The sequence below is a fragment of the Malaclemys terrapin genome, chromosome 1 (genome assembly GCF_027887155.1).
Source record: "Malaclemys terrapin pileata isolate rMalTer1 chromosome 1, rMalTer1.hap1, whole genome shotgun sequence".
NCBI classification, from domain to species: Eukaryota; Metazoa; Chordata; order Testudines; family Emydidae; genus Malaclemys; species Malaclemys terrapin.
In genome coordinates, this window is record NC_071505.1 from 111896239 (window position 1) to 111914432 (window position 18194).

At 45.8% G+C, this 18194-nt stretch overlaps 1 protein-coding gene across 3 annotated transcripts in view; it reads left to right on the forward strand.

Moving 5' to 3' along the window:
- Nucleotides 1-8585: 8585 nt before the first annotated feature.
- The window catches only part of BCL2L13 (BCL2 like 13), a 67074-nt gene continuing 57465 nt past the window's right edge, over nucleotides 8586-18194 (forward strand). For 2 of the 3 annotated variants that reach the window (XM_054035557.1, XM_054035565.1), the window contains exons 1-2: nucleotides 8586-8691; nucleotides 17063-17252. In XM_054035557.1, coding sequence (XP_053891532.1) covers nucleotides 17132-17252 — 121 coding nt within the window. In that variant the 5' untranslated portion in view covers nucleotides 8586-8691; nucleotides 17063-17131. The remainder of the gene's footprint in view (nucleotides 8692-17062; nucleotides 17253-18194) is intronic. The other variant, XM_054035553.1, reaches the window with a different exon arrangement.

Genomic DNA, 18194 nt, shown 5'->3' on the forward strand with positions numbered 1-18194 from the left:
CTCTCCAGAAATTCTGTAAGCTATAACCTGTATCTATGTGGACTGGATCACAGACATGCAGTTATCCTTTTGTAAAAGCTTCTGTCATCATTATTTCAAGTAACTTTTTTCTGCAGAATTTCCTAAAAAGATCACCAACAAGTATACAATTGTCAAGATTACCAAATTACCCGCTGGAATTTTATATATATATATATTTTTTTTTTTCCCACCGTAACAGGTATGTGTACCACTTGTCTCTAGTGGATGGAATATGAGATATTCTTGTGTGTGTAATCATCATAAACATACATACTGTACTGAAGACGGTTGCACTGACCAGAGTGACCAGGTTGATGACATTGCACCAGCCATCATGTAGTGAAGTTCCCAGATCTGGCTCAATCCTGCAAATCCACAAATCTGTGGAGAGGCCTCATGAGTGGCACTAGGTAGGGTCAGAGCGTGGACCCCTTCACATGTCCCTAGGGAGTTTGAGAACACAGTGTGAGGTGGTGTTTTGTTTGTCCATCCATGTGACATGGCTGATGAGCATGCAACACCACTTTTTAATAAAATGAGTGATTGAAGGAAGGACAGATCTCTGCACAATTGTGACATTTCACCCAAAATCAAACCACTTTATACTCCGTATTTGGTGCTGACAGTGCACATGGAATGCCTCTAGCAGCTCCAAGTCTGCCTGTAAATTGTGTGTGAGAGAGAGAGATTATGTTGCCACCTAGTGGCACAGTTTACAAACTATTTATTGAACTCTAAAAGTGCTATACCAGCTGAAGTATGAACATTTAAGTGTTGGAGATCATGTCATCCTCTAGTCTCTGAAACCTATACAGGATATCAAGCCTAAAATTAGTGTACAAGCATCTACAAGTTTGAGAGGGATGAAGACAAATTTGGATCTTACATAGGCTTGCCACTTTTTCAACTGGCATAGTGTGATATTGTGGTATTTCTCCTAGTGCATGTCAACAAAAAAATAATCCTATTTGTTTTGTATGAAAACATCACCATGTGGAAAATGCATCTTCACAGCATAATATTTTGTGGGACGCATAAGTGATTTGAGGCTGAGTAAGCTAAGGCCATGTCTACACTACAAAGTTAAGTCAACTTTATGTAAGTCGACATCAAGCCTCCGATTTAAGCAAGTCAATCTTGTGTGTCCACACTATGTTAATTGTGTTGGTGGAGTGCATCCTTACTAACAGGGCTTGCATCGACACACGGAGCACTGCACTGTGGGTAGCTATCCTACAGTGCATGTAGCCAAATGGAATTTTGGGTTGGGCTTGCAATGCCTTATGGGACCAAAACATTGATGCAGGTGGTTATGGGAACATGGCGCTAGCCTCCCATGATGCACTTACCTCCCTCATCCCTGGAATCAACATCAAACAAACCAAGCCTTTTTTGTGCCTTTTTTCGTAAGCCTGGGTTACCCGCGCCGATGCCATAGCACGATAAGCATGGACCCCGCTCGGTTGTACACTGTTGTTGTGAGCATTACAAACACCTCATGCCTTATCTTGCAGTATTTACACAGCCAATACTGGAGCTGCTGCGTGGAACAATGCGATGCCACTCTAGCAGCCCTGCTGGAAGACACAGAGCAGAGCAATTCGCAGTTGCTGGTGACAGTCACACATCACCTTGGCATGGTAGAGCACTGTTTCTGGGCCCAGGAAACAAGCATTGACTGGTGGGACCACATTGTTATGCAGCTATGGGATGAGGAGCAGTGGCTGCAGAACTTTTGAATGCGTAAGGCCACTTTCCAGGAACTGCGTGAAGAACTTTCCCCAGCCCTGAAGCACAGCAATACTAAAATGAGAGCTGCTCTGACAGTGGAGAAACGAGTGGTGATAGCTCTGCTGAAGCTTGCAATGCTAAACTGCTACCGGTCAGTGGGGCATCAATTTTGACTGGGTATATCTACTGTGGGATCTGTTGTGATACAAGTTTTCAGGGCTCCCATGGCTCATGAAGCTGTACATCGGCAGCCTGGACAACAGTAAGGACCGGTTCAACCATAGGCGAGCAAGTGCAGAATGATGGTGGAAAGTGCCTTTGGATGTTGTGACAGACCCAGACCAGAGGGGTACAGGAGTCTGGGAGAGGGCAAATATACTGGTCACTGGATGAGTAGTTTTCTGTTCCCTGAGTGACCAGAGAAGGGGCTGCACTATAGTAATCAGGAACCTGCTAGAACCAGTTAAGGCCGGCAGGCTAATTAGGACACCTGGAGCTAATTAAGAAAAAGCTGCTAGAATCAATTAAGGCAGGCTAATCAGGGCACCTGGGTTTTAAAAGGAGTTCACTTCAGTTTGTGGTGTGAGTGTGAGGAGCTGGGAGCAAGGAGCTGAGAGGGTGTGCTGCTGGAGGACTGAGGAGCACAAGCGTTATCAGACACCAGGAGGAAGGTCCTGTGGTGAGAATAAGGAAGGTGTTTGGAGGAGGCCATGGGGAAGTAGCCCAGGGAGTTGTAGCTGTCATGCAGCTGTTACAGGAGGCACTATAGACATCTGCAGTCCACAGGGCCCTGGGCTGGAACCCAGAGTAGAGGGCGGGCCCGGGTTTCCCCCCAAACCTCCCAATTGACCTGGACTGTGGGTTCTTCTAGAGGGGAAGGTCTCTGAGCTGTTCCCCAACCCACATCGTGAATCTCTGAGGCAAGAAAATCCGCCAATAACTGCAGGACCCACCAAGATAGAGGAGGAACTTTGTCACAACATTTAAAAGGTTGCTAGGAGTCCGGTGGCACCTTAAAGACTAAGGCCTGGTCTACACTACGAGTTTATCTCGAATTTAGCAGTGTTAAACCAAATTAACCCTGCACCCGTCCACACGACGATGCCCTTTACTTCGATATAAAGGGCTCTTAATATCGATATCTGTACTCCTCCCCGACGAGGGGAATAGTGCTGAAATCGGTATTGCCATTTCGAATTAGGGTTAGTGTGGCCGCAATTCGATGGTATTGGCCTCCGGGAGCTATCCCACAGTGCACCATTGTGACTGCTCTGGACAGCAATCTGAACTCGGATGCACTGGCCAGGTAGACAGGAAAAGCCCCGCGAACTTTTGAATTTCATTTCCTGTTTGCCCAGTGTGGAGAGCACAGGTGACCACGCAGAGCTCATCAGCACAGGTAACCATGCAGTCCAAGAATTGAAAAAGAGCACCAGCATGGACCGTACTGGAGGTACTGGATCTGATCGCTATATGGGGAGAGGATTCCGTGCTAGCAGAACTACTCCTCGTCGCCTGGTTTTGCAGGTTCTGGTTCAGCATAAACTGCACGATAACACGCGAGGTGTTTACAATGCTCATGACTGCTGTCTTGAGCTGAGCGGGCTCCGTGCTTGCCGCGGTATGGTGTCTGCACTGTTCACCAGGAAAAAGGCGCGAAAAGGTTGTCTGCTGTTGCTTTCCTGGAGGGAGGGAGAGGATGTACCCAGAACCACCCGCGACAATGTTTTTTGTCCCATCAGGCATTGGGATCTCAACCCAGAATTCCAATGGGCAGAGGAGACTGCGGGAACTATGAGATAGCTACCCACAGTGCAACGCTCTGGAAGTCGATGCTAGCCTCGGACGCACACCGCCAAATTAATGTGCTTAGTGTGGCCGCATACACTCAACTTTATACAATCAGTTGCCAAAAATTGAATTTTGTAAATTCGGATTAATCCTGTAGTGTAGACATATCCTAACAGATTTATTTGGGCATAAGCTTTCGTGAGTAAAAAACCTCACTTCTTCAGACTCCTTGTTGTTTTTGTGGATACAGACAAACACGGCTATCCCCTGATAAAGGTTGCTGGCACTGTTTGTTCACTAGGTTAGACCTCAGTGAAAGCAATATCTGCATTGTTATTGCTACCTTCTGTGCTCCATAATATCTTTGAAACAAAGGGAGAAAAGTTTCTGCCAGGGTGGGGGGTTGAGGCAGATCACCTGGCAGCCAATTTTGAGCAACCAGACACCAGGGCAATAAGAAGAGCACATCAAGGGACTCTGCTCTCCATGAGGTTTTGAAAGCCAGTTTCAGCAATGAGCCAGAGTAATGTGATACTTATCTATGTTCTTCCTTACCAAACTGTCCCCTCTATTGCATTTTCTCCCCTGTAAACTCCACCCCCACCAACCACCTTGTGTTGAATGAATATAGAGCCTTTTTTCCTCAATCCCTTAAGTTTTATTATGCACACAAACACACAGAGACAACAAAGACAAGTAAGATAACCTGGGGCAAAAGGGCTGATAACACTGTGTGGGGAGAAACAAGGAAAACTTGCTTACAGATGCACTACAACAGGGTTTCTCAAACAGGGGTTGCCGCTTGTGTAGGGAAAGCCCCTGGCGGGCCGGGCCGATCGCGGCTCCCACTGGCCGCGGATCGCTGCTCTGGGCCAATGGAAGCTGCTGGAAGTGGCGGCCAATAAGTCCCAGGCCCACGCCGCTGCCAGCAGCTCCCATTGGCTCGGAGCAGCGATCCGCGGCCAGTGGGAGCCGCGATCGGCCGGACCTGCGGACGGGGCAGGTAAACAAACCGGCCCGGCCCGCCAAGGGCTTCCCTACACAAGCGGCGACCCCTGTTTGAGAAACCCTGCACTACAATAACAATCAAAAGTGTGGGAACGGGCACCTTCTGGTCCTTGTACCCTCCCCTGGCATTGAGTGCAAGGGATACCAAACTTCGCCCTCCCCCGCGCCTCATAGGACATTTGGGAGAGGAGGATATAGACCTGGGCGATGATGGCAGCAGGTTCAGCATAGGCTGCAGAGGGACTCTAGCATCCAGCTGCCTTTCTTAAACCTCAGCCAGATGCCTCAATATGTCTGACTGCTCCTTCATAATCCGCAGCATCTCTTCCTGCATGGCACGCTCTTGTTCCCTGCATGCTCTCCTGTCCTCCCTGTCCATGTCCTCGGACAGTGTGATCCTCCATGCTCTGAGCTCCGTCTTGTCACTCCCTGAGGCGTGCATTAACTCACTGAACATGTCCTCCAAAGTCTTCTTTTTCTGCCTTCTAATCTGGGAAACTCACTGTCCTGGTGTAGAGGATGCGCCGAGGGACAAGGTTTCAGCTGCAAGGAATGCAAAGCACAAGGGTAGCATTGACAGTGCATACATTGTTTCTGGTGCAAGTTTTTTTTTTTTTTTTTTATTAAAAAAACCACCCCTCAATACACTTCACTGAAAGCCACAACATAATCACAACCACCGGCTATTGCAAGAGTCGGTTTGCTGCTCCAGCCATGGTGAGTAAGGCCACAAGGCCTGGGCACGAGGTCTTGTGCTGTTGCTTTTGTGAAGACATCCTTGGGATCACAGGTTGAAACTTGAGAAAAGCCCCCTTTCCCATAGCAACCTGGGTGGTGCTTGAGGACAGGCACCAGTGTAAAGCCCCCCAAATAGTTTGTTACAAAAGTGGCATGGCACTGGGGCAGGGCGGGAGGGAGGGGAGACAAACAGCCCCTCCCCCCTTTTTTCCCAGTGCTGCTTGCAATACACGGTGATCCCTTCCAATGACGGCACGTTTGGGAAAGCGTGGTTGCATGACTCATATTTCACCAAATGGGGGATGGATTACTTGTTGAATTGTTTGCGGTTTAAGGGCTAGCATTGAGAACTTCCCCGTTTCTCCTACGTGACCCTATGCGATATCACTCTCCTGAGGGTAACAGGGGCGGCAAGGGAACTGATGCTGCAAGCGTCTGGGTACAGACGTGGTCCTTATGCTGGAATGCTGTGTGCTGCAATTATGTCAGTAGAGTTAATACTGGAGTGGCACGGGAAAGTGTCCTACTGTGATAGACAAAATAAGGCAGCCCTTCCCAAAAACCTTCTGCAAAGGATTGCAGAGTACCTCCATGAAAACTTCCTAGAGATCTCCATGGAAGATTCCCACGCCATCCCCTTGCACATAAATAGTCTTTTTCAGACAGCACCCTCTTCATAGCTGGAATGGCCACCAATACCCACTACATCTACATTTTTGTTCAGATTAAACATAAAAAATAATAGCATGTAACCCCTACAGTTTGATTGGAAATGTGTACTCACAAGAGGTACCTTTCCCGGCATCATGCTCCGCTGCCAATTGGTCCTGTGAAGAGATGGGCTCCAGGGTTAAAAACAGTTCTTGGCTTTTGGGAAGAATGGATCCTCCGCTTGCCTACCTTACATTCTCCTCCTCTTCCTTGTCAACAATGTCCTCCTCATTGTTGCTCGAGGTTGCCCGGGGCTCCTGGGAGGTATCCACTGAGCGTTGTGGGGTAGTTGTGCGGTTGTCGCTGAGAATCGCATGCAGCTCCTCATAAAAGTGGCAGGTCTGTTGGGCAGAACCAGAACGACTGTTCGCCTCCCTTGTCTTCTGGTACGCGCCTTTATTTTCACGAGGCACTGCTGAGTGTTCCTGGTGGTGTAGCCCTTCTCCCCCATGTCCTGCACAATCTTGGTATAAATGTCAGCGTTTCTTCTGCTGGACTGGAGCTCTGCCTGCACAGATTCTTCTCCCCAGACAGCAATAAGATCCACCACCTCCTGTGTACTCTATGCTGGAGCGTGTTTGCAGCCTTGAGTCTCCATGATTAGTTGTGCTGGCGAGCTCTCTATGCTGATCAAACAGGAAATGAAAATTCAAAAGTTCCCAGGGCTTTAACAGCAAAGTGTCTGTTTCCTGCGTACCTGGCTGATGGTGCAATGGAGTTGAAAGTACTCTCCAGAGCGATCACAGCGGAGCGCTGTGGGACACCTCCTGGAGGCCAATTAATTTGAATTACACAACACAGTGTCTACACTATCCTCATGTTGACCCCTGGATGTCAAATCAAGCGCTACGCCTCTCGTGGAGATGGAGTATAGAAGTTGACTTTACAGGCTACTTAGGTCAATGGAAAGGACTCAGTAGTGTGAACACATATATTACTAGATCGACTTAACGTGGCTTATGTCAACCTAAGTTTGTAGTGTATGAGAGGGGTAGCCGTGTTAGTCTGGATCTGTAAAAAGCAACAAAGAGTCCTGTGGCACTTTATAGACTAACAGATGTATTGGAGCATAAGCTTTCGTGGGTGAATACCTACTTTGTCAGACGCATGTAATGGAAATGTCCAGAGGCAGGTATAAATATGCAGGCAAGAATCAGTCTAGAGATAACGAGGTTAGTTCAGTCAGGGAGGATGAGGCCCTCTTCTAGCAGTTGAGGTGTGAACACCAAGGGAGGAAAAGCTGCTTTTGTAGTTGGCTAGCCATTCACAGTCTTTGTTTAATCCTGAGCTGATGGTGTCAAATTTGCAAATGAACTGGAGCTCAGCGGTTTCTCTTTGATGTCTGGTCCTGAAGTTTTTTTTTTTTTTGCTGTAGGATGGCTACCTTTAAATCTGCTATTGTGTGTCCAGAGAGGTTGAAGTGTTCTCCTACTGATTTTTGTATATTGCCATTCCTAATATCTAACTTGTGTCCATTTCTCCTTTTACATAGGGACTGCCCAGTTTGGCTGATGTACATAGCAGAGGGGCATTGCTGGCACATGATGGCGTATATAACATTGGTGGACGTGCAGGTGAATGAACCGGTGATGTTGTACCTGATCTGGTTAGGTCCTGTGATGGTGTCGCTGGTGTAGATATGTGGGAAGAGTTGGCATCGAGGTTTGTTGCATGGATTGTAGTGTAGATCAGGCCTAAGCTTGTTGGGTAGGGCTGACAACTACTTTGGTGTTTGGGGATGGTGTCAGTTTTCTCCAAGTGATCCACTTGTGGACTGTTCACAGGTCACATGAAGCATTTGTAGTGCGTATTACATTTGGGAGCATTATTAAAAGCTGCTTCTTGGAGCGTTGCCTTTCTAACCAACATAGACCAAGCAGTTGCTGCTTAACAAATAAAAATAATAGCAAGCAACCCTGTGTTGCAATGCAATGTCTTTTTTTGCTGCACCCTGGTGAATTATTTGCTCAGCAGGGTGACGATTTTTGGCACAGTCAGTAGGGACACTTAGTTTTCTCAGGGTGGGGAGGCATATATTTTAGTTGGGTGGGAGAGCACGTTTTGGTGAGGAGGAGTTGGGCAGGGAGTGTGGTTTTTTTGTTCTGGATTTTGGAGCTGAGAGAGAGATTTAAAAGATTGGAAATATTAATGAGACAGGAGGACGCAGGAACAGATGATCCCAGCCCAGCTCCATGAAGGGCAGTTGGGTGAGAGGACTGAGGGCAATGGGGCCACGGGGCCAGGACAAGCCCCTCCCCATCGAGGACAGTGGGACCAGAGAGTCGCAGGGGCAGTGGGCTCGGGGCACAGGGCCGTGCGCTCGGGTTGGCGGGGTGTGCATGAGGGAGCCTGTGTCACGCGTTGAGCGGGGGCAGCCCGGCTCTATCAAGGCAGCGAGTCAGACCGACACCTAACCTCCTTCACCGCCGCCATGACAGGTACCGAGGCGGAAGTTACCCATTGGCTCGCGGAAGGGTGTTTGCTATCGCCGCCGAGTAGAGGTCACACGACGCGAACTGTCTTTCCGGTTCCCCCGTGACGTGACCACGCTAACGTTACCTGATGCCCTTTCGCTCCCCCCCCCCCTCCATCATGGCGGCGTCTGTAATTTAGGGCAGCTGGGAGCGCAGCGCGCACGCACAGGTTGGAGGCAGCGCCGCGCGTCCGCTGCCGCCGCCTCGCGAGACTCAGGTAAGGGGTCTGCACTCGACGCGCGCGCCCCTCACTCCCCTTCTCGGCGCGCGTGCGGCTCGTGGCGAGGAGGGTGGCGGTTCCGAGCGGCGCCCCCCCCCCCCCGGGTTCGGACTCGGTGCCTGGAGAACTTTCACAGGGGGGAGAGGACGAGCGAGGGGAGGGGCGGTCACGAGCTGCCCGCGAGCCGCGGCGGCGGCGGGGGGGGGCAGTGTCCGTACCGGTGACGGTGCGGGTGGAGCTCCCCCCCCCCCAAGACCCCTCCAGCTACCACCTCCCCCCCCCCCCCACTGGTTGCCTCGCCTCTCGGTGGGGAGGGGGCTGCGCCCTGCGGTGTGTCTGCGCGCGGGGGAGTGTTTGGGATGCGGTGGCTGAAGGACGCCCCCTCTTCCCCCCGGCGCTGACTGAGCGGAGGCCCGGGGCGAAGGCTGGCCTGGGCGCTCCTCGCTGAGGCCGGCGCCCTCGCCCCCGACCCGGGCCGCCCAGCAGCGCTGGTGCCACAGGTGAGGAGGCTGGCGCTGCAGCTGGCGGCCCCGCCGTGCCCTAGGCTGGCACCTCCCCAGCCCCGCGCTCTGCCCTTCCGAGAGCAGGTCCTGAGCCCCGGCTCGCCCCTCCTGCACCGGGTCCCCATGGCGGCGTGGCTGTCTGATTCTTCGAGAGAGCTCTGCCGGCGCCACTACACTCGCACGGCAGCGCTGTGAATTCCCAAGTGTAGCCAAGGCCAGAGTGAGCATCATTACAACACCCATAATATGCCATTTCTAATGATCTTACTAAACTGAGTGAAATCTCTGTACACACATTTACCAGACCAGGTATGTCGATCAAATGTTAAGTTCAAATAAATTGGACAGGTGTGCTGTTTATTTTTTTTTGCAAGTGAATGAGCTTTGAGTATTGAAATATTAAATATCTAACTATCTCTAATGGATAATTTTGGAGGGAAGTTTAAAATGTAAACACAAGGAATAGTGTGGAGGATCTGAACGGCAAATAATTCGGTAGCACGTAGATCAGGTGGCGGAAGGATGTGACTATTGGCTGCACAGGTATATGTGCCTGCATTGGAGTGCATGTGCTGATACAGCATACAGGCATATGATTTCTGTTCATTCCTACCTTACTGACTGACTTATTGCTTTGATTTCCCTCTTGACATTTCTCTATCTTTAGAGGTATTTATACCTCACTCACCACTAGAGTATCTGTGCATGCTGAAAGGACTGTGCAGCTATCCCACGGACTATACTTGTGTGAATGTTTTGAAACTAATATACCAGTTGATTAACTTACATTTTAACTATTTTTAATTTATGCAACATGAAATTAAATGGCATTGCAAACTACTAAAGATGAGTGAAAACTGTAATACTTAATGGAAATTGGAGTTTTAATGATTTATCAACATCATGGTTTAAGGTCAAAGTTTGCAAAAGGTTGAGAACCTCTTCATTAGGTCATGTAATTGTTCTTTTTAAAAAAATCAAACCATTTGTGTATGGGAGAATGTAATTAAATGAGCTTTATAAGGTTAACTAAAACCACACCCCAAATAAATGACTACCACAGAACTTTTTACTGTTTTTCAAGTACTTCCATCTATTAAGTGTCACTTGAGAAACAGAGACAAGATGGGTGAGGTAATATCTTTTATTGGACCAGCTTCACTGGTGAAAGAGACAAGGTTTCCAGCTACACTGAACTTTGAAGAAGAGCTCTGTGTAGCTCCAAAGCTTGTCTCTTTCACCAACAGAAGCTGGTCCAATGAAAGATATTACTTCACCTACCTGTCCTGGGACCAGCATGACTACAATACCACTACAAAACAACTTGAGAAATAGTAATAGATGAAATATTGATTCATTTCCAGTAGGAACTGAAATGTTTAAACTCTGATGAATTTTTGACCATTTACTAAAACCAGTTAAAAGCAACAGAGGGTCCTGTGGTACCTTTAAGACTAACAGAAGTATTGGGAGCATAAGCTTTCATGGGTAAGAACCTCACTTCTTCTGAAGTTATAAGTTATAATGTACCCTTCAATGTAGCAAAAAGATGTACCAGATGTAGCGTGAAGGCTCTATTTAGTTGTTAATAAACATGTTTTAATGGCTACAACAACCAGTGAGAATACACCTTTCTTTAGAATGGAGGTCCCCAAACTGCGGGGGTGCGACTGGGGCCCAGTCCAGCCCCCACATCGGGAGGGATCACCACCCAGCTCTGTTCCTGGCCCCAGTTCCACGCCTAGGGGCCCGGGCTGCCAGCCCCGGCCAAGGCTGCTCTCCTGCCTCCAGCCTTGGCCCCTTTACCCCGTCCATGTCCCCTACACCCCCCTGAGCTGTAGCCCCACTCCCGGCTCGGCGGGAAGGGGGTGCCGACGGGTAAGCAGGGGGGCATGAGGTAAAAAGTTTGGGGACCACTGCTTTAGAAAATAACTGACATATAAATGGAAAAGTTGATTAAAATTGATTATTAAAATCAAAGTTTTCCACTTGGTGATTTAAATAATTATTTTAATACCTTGATTTAAATCAATCCACTAGTCCAGTGGTTCTGAAACTTTAGCAGCCTGAGGACCCCTATTTTGATTTAAAATTTGTAGCGGATCCCCAAGCTGGTTTTTATTTTCACCAGGGATGCTCAGCCCCCACTCCTGCCCCTCCTCTTCCCTGCCTCTTTCTGCCCCTTCCCCTGCAGTGTGCAAGAGGCACTTGGAGGGGGGAGGTGGCCTCGGACATGACTTGCGGACCCCCGGAGTACTCGGGACCCAGTTTGAGAACCGCTACACTAGTCCACTCTTATAGTTTCAGTTCAAAATTGTCTTGCAATGCTTCTCTGAACTTGTAGAGCATTTCACTGACTTTCTTGTTGTGCTGGTATGGGGAATGATCTTCAAATGTTTATGACCAGTGAAGCTCCTTGGGATCTGTTGTTTTTAATAAAAAGTGCAATGTAAATACAACATCTTAGATTAAGGTGCGATATAAAGTGTAATGGGTGAACTGGCTGAACTGAGACTCATAACTATTTTGAAGTATTATGCTGGAGAGAGGGCTCAGAATTGTGGAATATTTCAAAAGTGTGCTGCTTTAAAAATCATTTTAATTTTAAGGCTATGTCATCACTGTAGCGATCACTCAGGTTAGCCTAGCTTGAGTGAGAGTGGCCACACTGCAAAAAAAATATTTGAAAAGCCCAGAGTGATTGTATTGGCAGCTGACAAGCTGTGCTTACTCAAGCCGTAAACTAGACCCCTTGGTGGGCCAGCAACTTTAGATGCAACACTTGAGTTATAACTTCAGTTAACTATGCAGTGAACACAAGCCGTAACAGGGCTGCTACACTTGAGGCTGTGTTTTTCTAGGCCTTGGCTACACTCGTGGATTCACAGCGCTGCCACGGCAGGTTAGCCTAGCCCGTTAAATCCACGGCAGCGCTGTGAAGCACGAGTGTAGTCGCACCGCCAGCGCTGCGAGAGCTCTCTCGCAGTGCTGCAAATACTCCACCTCTCCGAGGGGAATAGCGTGCAGCGCTGCAGGCACTGATTACACTGGCGCTTTACAGCGCTGCACTCGCTGCGCTCAGGGGGGTGTTTTTTCACATCCCTGAGCGCAGCAAGTGCAGTTCTGTGAATTGCCAGTGTAGCCAAGGCCCTAGAGTGTTAAATAGACTGCTGTAAGGGTAGTAGCCTCCCATTATCCTTTATAAACCTGGCAATAAAAAAACCTGTAATATTCTGTTAGTGTCGCTATAAGCGCATAAGGTGGGTCTCTGATCCATAACAGTTAAATGGATACCCAGTGACTCTTGGTGACATCTGGCAGAGTGTACTTTAATACAGTAGTTCAATACAGCTGCATATTGACTGTAAGTTTAGTAAGGCAAATGGAAAGCTGAATGTGCACTGAAATCCCATCTAATAGGCGAGGGCTAAAACATAGCAAAGCCCCTTCACCAGAGGATTATAAACATTGTATTCATTGGGTAGCTTGTGTGTTATCATGTAATTGATGTATGACCCTGCTACAGATTAGGATGCGACAGACTGCATGAGGAAATGTCAGTTTGGCTGACCACACCAGTTCCCAGGTCAGTTGAATGGCTGAGCCCATGTCAAACAGATAATAGAGGTTTTTCTTGATGTGGGGTGGGGAGAGAGGAATATGGGTCACAAACTTGAATAGAAGTAGAGATTTTAATGGGTATTGGGTTTTGTGAAGTAACGGTATTGTTAGCCATTCACAATAATGAATTTGAGCCCTTGCATTTTGTTTTGATAAGGAGTAATCAGTCTCTTGTTCTTGTGTTCAATCCATTGCATCCATTTAAATTCCCCCCCTTTCTTTTAAGGCATTTCATAACACTATTCTCTGCTTATTTGACCTCGGCTCTTACGTTGAGCTCTGTTTCCTCTGCTCCAGAAATGATGCCAGCCTTGATAAACATTTTGTCTGCTTCTCTTATAAGTGTATCTGCTCCTTTTTCCTCTCTAACCCTAACCCTCTGTCCCTCCTCTGGTTTGCCTTGTCACTTCTCTTGTCTTTTAATTTACTCTAAAAACTGGCCTTTTCTGTGAAGCCTGCAGTATGAGAATCAGTATTTTCTATTTCACTTCATAAATGAAAAGAATCTTAACTATAAACCACCATAATCAAAATGAGTAATCACATTATTGTATTGTAGGCCCTTCTTCAGCAACAACCAATAACTCTGACATGCTACCTTTTGGATTCTGAAGTTTGTCACTGATGTTTTCTCAGCAAAGCTGAAGACTCCTACTGTTCGGTGTTCTATACAGGTTCTTATGCTGTCATCACTGTAGTGTTGGAGCGCCCAAAATCTTTTACATGTGGCTAGTTCTTTTTTTCATCCTCTCCACAGGGAAACATTTTTAACCTCTTTTCCAAACAACCCATGACCTGATTTTTCAGAGGTGCTAAGCATGTACTGAAATTCTCTTGAATTAGGCTTAAGTCTTGTATGTGGATCCCTGTACCACCCTGGAGTCCCATTCTTTGTGTATTGGTGGACTCTTTTCCTTCCTTTCTATGCTGGCTCAGATATCTCATCTAAGGATAGTGCCTCATCCTCTGTTAAAAATTGTTCTTAAATGATATATAGTATAGTGCTTGGATTCCTCTAGATATCATTTGAAATTCTTTCAGGTTGTGTAAGATAATCACAATTCTGCACAGTTCAGTTTCCAAATCGAAGATCTCCAAGGAACCATGTAAGTGCTGCAGGAAATGGTGGGAACCTGGGGTGTTCTGTGAAACAGGATTGAACAAAAGCTCCATAATGTGTTGGGAAACGCTTGATGAAGAGTGGCGTCTTTCACGTCAATTTCAGTGCAGTTTTAACTCAAACCATAACAAGGTTTATCCCATCTCATGAAAGTATGCTCTGCCTGCCTAAATTTCCTTTGAAGTTTTAATTAGCTGTGGTGCTTTTCTTCACGTAACGTGTAGTCCTGTAGTTGTGTGTTGTGTAACAGCTGCTGTTCCACCCCAGAAACTATGTTAGTGCTGGGTGTAGCATTATTTACAGTGTTGTCTATAAAGCACTTGAGGATGAAAGGTGCTGTATAAATGTAAGATTATGAATGTGAGGGAAGAGATGCCAATGTTGACTCGAAAGTATCTCACCATTAGTCTTGTGTATGAATTGCAGCTGCAGTCATTTCTGCAGCAGAGGAGCCAACCATGGGGAATATTCCAGGCATTCTGAAATAAACAAGAGGAGGCAGGGCTTCCTGGAGTATAGTCTAAATGAAAGTGATCTCCACACTGCTTTTAATACTAAATGAGTTTGAAAGTATTAAAGATCAAAAGGAATAGTTTAACTGATTTCCCACTGATTCCCTTCCTTTTGCATCTTTTATTGTAAAATTTATTATCCTTTCCATACTACCTCAAAACAGCTCTAAAGCAAAAATAAAAGCTACACTGCTAATCTTCCACAATTTGGTTGCCTTTGCAATAATGAGAAGGTTTAGAACTTACTTCTAATGTCTCATTTGGACACAAAGGAAGACTTTTTTTCTTTTAAAGGCATCGTTTGCCGGATGGACTGTACTTATGGCCCTCTAATGCATTGTCCATACTGATCACAAGGCATTCTGAAATGTAAACAGTAGGAATGGCCTAAAAGGCTCCTAAAGTAGTGCTCTGTTTTTCACAAGATTTCATTACTATAAATCTAATCAGTTTTGTACCATTAAATTTGGTGCTGTTTTTTAGCTAAAAAGTAATTGTCACACAATTGTCAATTGACAGTGATAGAACTATTCAGAAGCCGTCAAATAGCTGTTTCTGTAGCCTCCATCATCTTTGGAGTGTACTGTCAGCTTCATCATTAGATGTCCACTCTAGCAGCAAAACATGCACTACTTATAGTTTGGAAATAACCATTTGAAGCAATTGAGAGCTTTTTAACTTTTAAAATTGATCGTGAATTCCCTGACCATTGTGATTGGCTTCCTTGTGCTGCTTGACTAGATTCCCATTGGAAATAGTTATTCACACTTCATTTTACTTAAATAAGTAAATAGGCACTAATAGTCTAAATCTTTTTAAAATCTGCCTTGAACCTCTTTACTTTACCAGATCTCAGATGGAAATCACAGAAATTTTTTCGTTGCTACCCTTTCTCAGCTGTCATACTTTAGCTCTCTTGACCTGACATTTTTTTTAATTTTTCTCTCATTTGAGCGTTTATAACAAGGGTCGGCAGCCTTTCAGAAGTGCTGTGCCGAGTCTTCATTTATTCACTCTAATTTAAGGTTTTGCGTGCCAGTAATACATTTTAACGTTTTTAGAAGATCTCTTTCTAGAAGTCTATAATATATAACTAAACTATTGTTTTGTATATAAAGTTAATAAGGTTTCAAAATGTTTAAGAAGCTTCATTTAAAATTAAATTAAAATGCAGAGCCCCCCCGGACCGGTGGCCAGGACCCTGGCAGTGTGAGTGCCACTGAAAATCAGCTCGCGTGTCGCCTTTGGCACCAATGCCATAGGTTGCCTACCCCTGGTTTATAAAGTGAAATACATAAAAGTAGTAGGAATGGAAAAGTTGATCAGCCAGATGTTTATATTGAAGATATTTGGATCTCTGTCTCATCGAGGGACAGTGCCTGGCTGAGAAATTCAGTCTCGTAACCTGCTACTGGTCAGGGAGATGCCCTCCCACCTGCAGAGGGAGACACTGGTAAAGGGTGTGGAATTCCTTTCCTCTGTTAACCATGTGCTCCTGCTGTTTGAACACTAAAGTGAATGAGAGATGACCACTGTCAGTTTAATTGTGCAATAAGGTGTGAGTAGCAGTAGTGCTGGAATCTTATGAGAAGCAGCAGAAACAACAAAAAATTCAGCTGTTCCCAGGGAAGTAAGGATTGGGGAGAGGAGAGCTCTCTCGCCACCCTTACTCCCCCACAGTTTCCTGATATTGTATCTAAAGGGAACATTATGGAGCAGCTGCAACATGAAATTCACAAGTCCGGTGAACTTCATGGCTGCACTACAGGCAGTAGTGAAACAGGCCAAGGTTCTGTCAGTTTCTCTCTAACTAATGTGTGAGACAAGACAGCAAAGTGAAACTATCTTATCAGTTATTGGTAAGTAAACTTCTCAAACCCTGTGTAAAGGCCCTAACTAAGCAGTAGTGAACTACACAGTTTTAAGTTGAGATATACTATTGGCTTAAAAACCACAATTTGAAAATGTATTGTTACAAGCATAAACAATGATTACTATAAATGAGCGATTAGAGAGAGAAGTCTTTCTGTTAGTTTTCCTGCACTTAACAGCACTTTGTAGGTTCCCAGATTTGCAGTTCCACTATAATCAGTTTTCTCTGTTGCTGCTGGTCTGTCACACAGCAACAGGGGAAGAGAAAAACATTTATGAAAATAGAAAATTTGTGGTTTCCTACTTTGTAGGCAAGTGATTAGAAAGCCACAAAAATGTCAGGCGCATTCATGTATGTGTAGAAACAAACTGGTCTTAAACTCTTTTAAGCTTAGTCTTCCAGTTAACTGTGTTCCTTTATAAACAAAAGTTTCTCCAGTCTGAAACAAGTAAGAGAGTGCCCACCATCCCCTTTTCCATTTTAATCCAGCCATATATTTTTGGATGATACTGGAGTGGAAAAGAAAGGAAAGAAATGTCGTCTTGGTCTGAGGCGTTAGTAGGCAAAGCTTCACCCTAAGCAAATGGAAACGGCAGTTATAAATTCTCTATAGGGTATTGAGATGGAAGCTCTTAAGAGTCTTTAGCAGAATCCTGGGGTGTGATTGCTCTTACTGTAATAGGGAGTATGGATTTCTGCTCTTCTTCTTTACAAAAAAAATTAATCTTCTCTCTTTCAGTCTTCCCCTCTTAGCCAGAAGAAAAACTACGTGCACCATTAACCCTGTGGAGCATTGCAAGTCAATCCAATGGCGTCCTCTACTGCTGTGCCTGTAGGATTTCACTATGAAACAAAATATGTTGTTCTCAGCTACCTGGGGCTCTTGTCACAGGAGAAGCCACAAGAGCAACATCCTCCCTCAACTCCAGGTAACATTGTATTTACCTGTGTGGCTGCTTTATCAATGAACTATAGAATTGAGAAGTCTGTCTTGCATGTATGTAAAAAATGCAAAAAGCAGCAGCTAGATTTGTGCATCTCACTATATATGTTCACTTTTAAAATAACATGAAGACCTGGAGATAGAAACAAAGCAGTTCACATCTAGGTAACTGGTTTAATTTCAGCTGAGTCCATAGTGACTACAATTTATTGTCAGTGTTGTTTGTCGTTTATGAAACAAATAGTTGGTCTCACTATAGCTCCTCAGAAGATATATTCTGGATGTCATCCTTGTTGCCACTCCAGAGGCTTTCTTTGCAGTTGCATTTTTTGGGCAATTTCCCACTCATGCTTTATCCCCTGGGGTTGGGTTAAACAGGTATCAGGCTTTTTTTTTTTTTTTTTTTTTTCAGTGTCTGAGTTCTAGCCTTGCTTGCAGTAGGTTTAGACAACACTGTGGTATACGCACTTGTGCCCTGTTTATATTAGTGCTTCCACTGTAGCTGCAGTCAGTGGTAGTACGGTGGTGGGATACTTCCAACAAAATGCTAGTGTAGACCAGGCTAGAGAAGTCAAGCACTGCATGGATTATGGAAGCAGTTTCTCCAGAGCAGGACTGAGGCATTCTGGAGGTGGGGGCAGTCTAAAGGAAGCCACGACTGCCATAGACTATTTCTCTTGTTTTGTGGATATAATTTTTAGTTTCCAGGGTTAACAATATGACATCTTTGTGGAACTGAAGTATGTTTTTTACATTGTATTTAGTTCTTTTCTGGTAAGTAGCACTGTTCTGAACTGTACAGAAAGGCAACAGAATTTAAAGCAAATAATGCAGGGAGACTATTTACCTCTATTACTGGTATTTGGACCATTCTCCCAACTTTGTATTAAAGGGCTACCCTCTCTTCCTTCAGATCCCATCTTTTTTA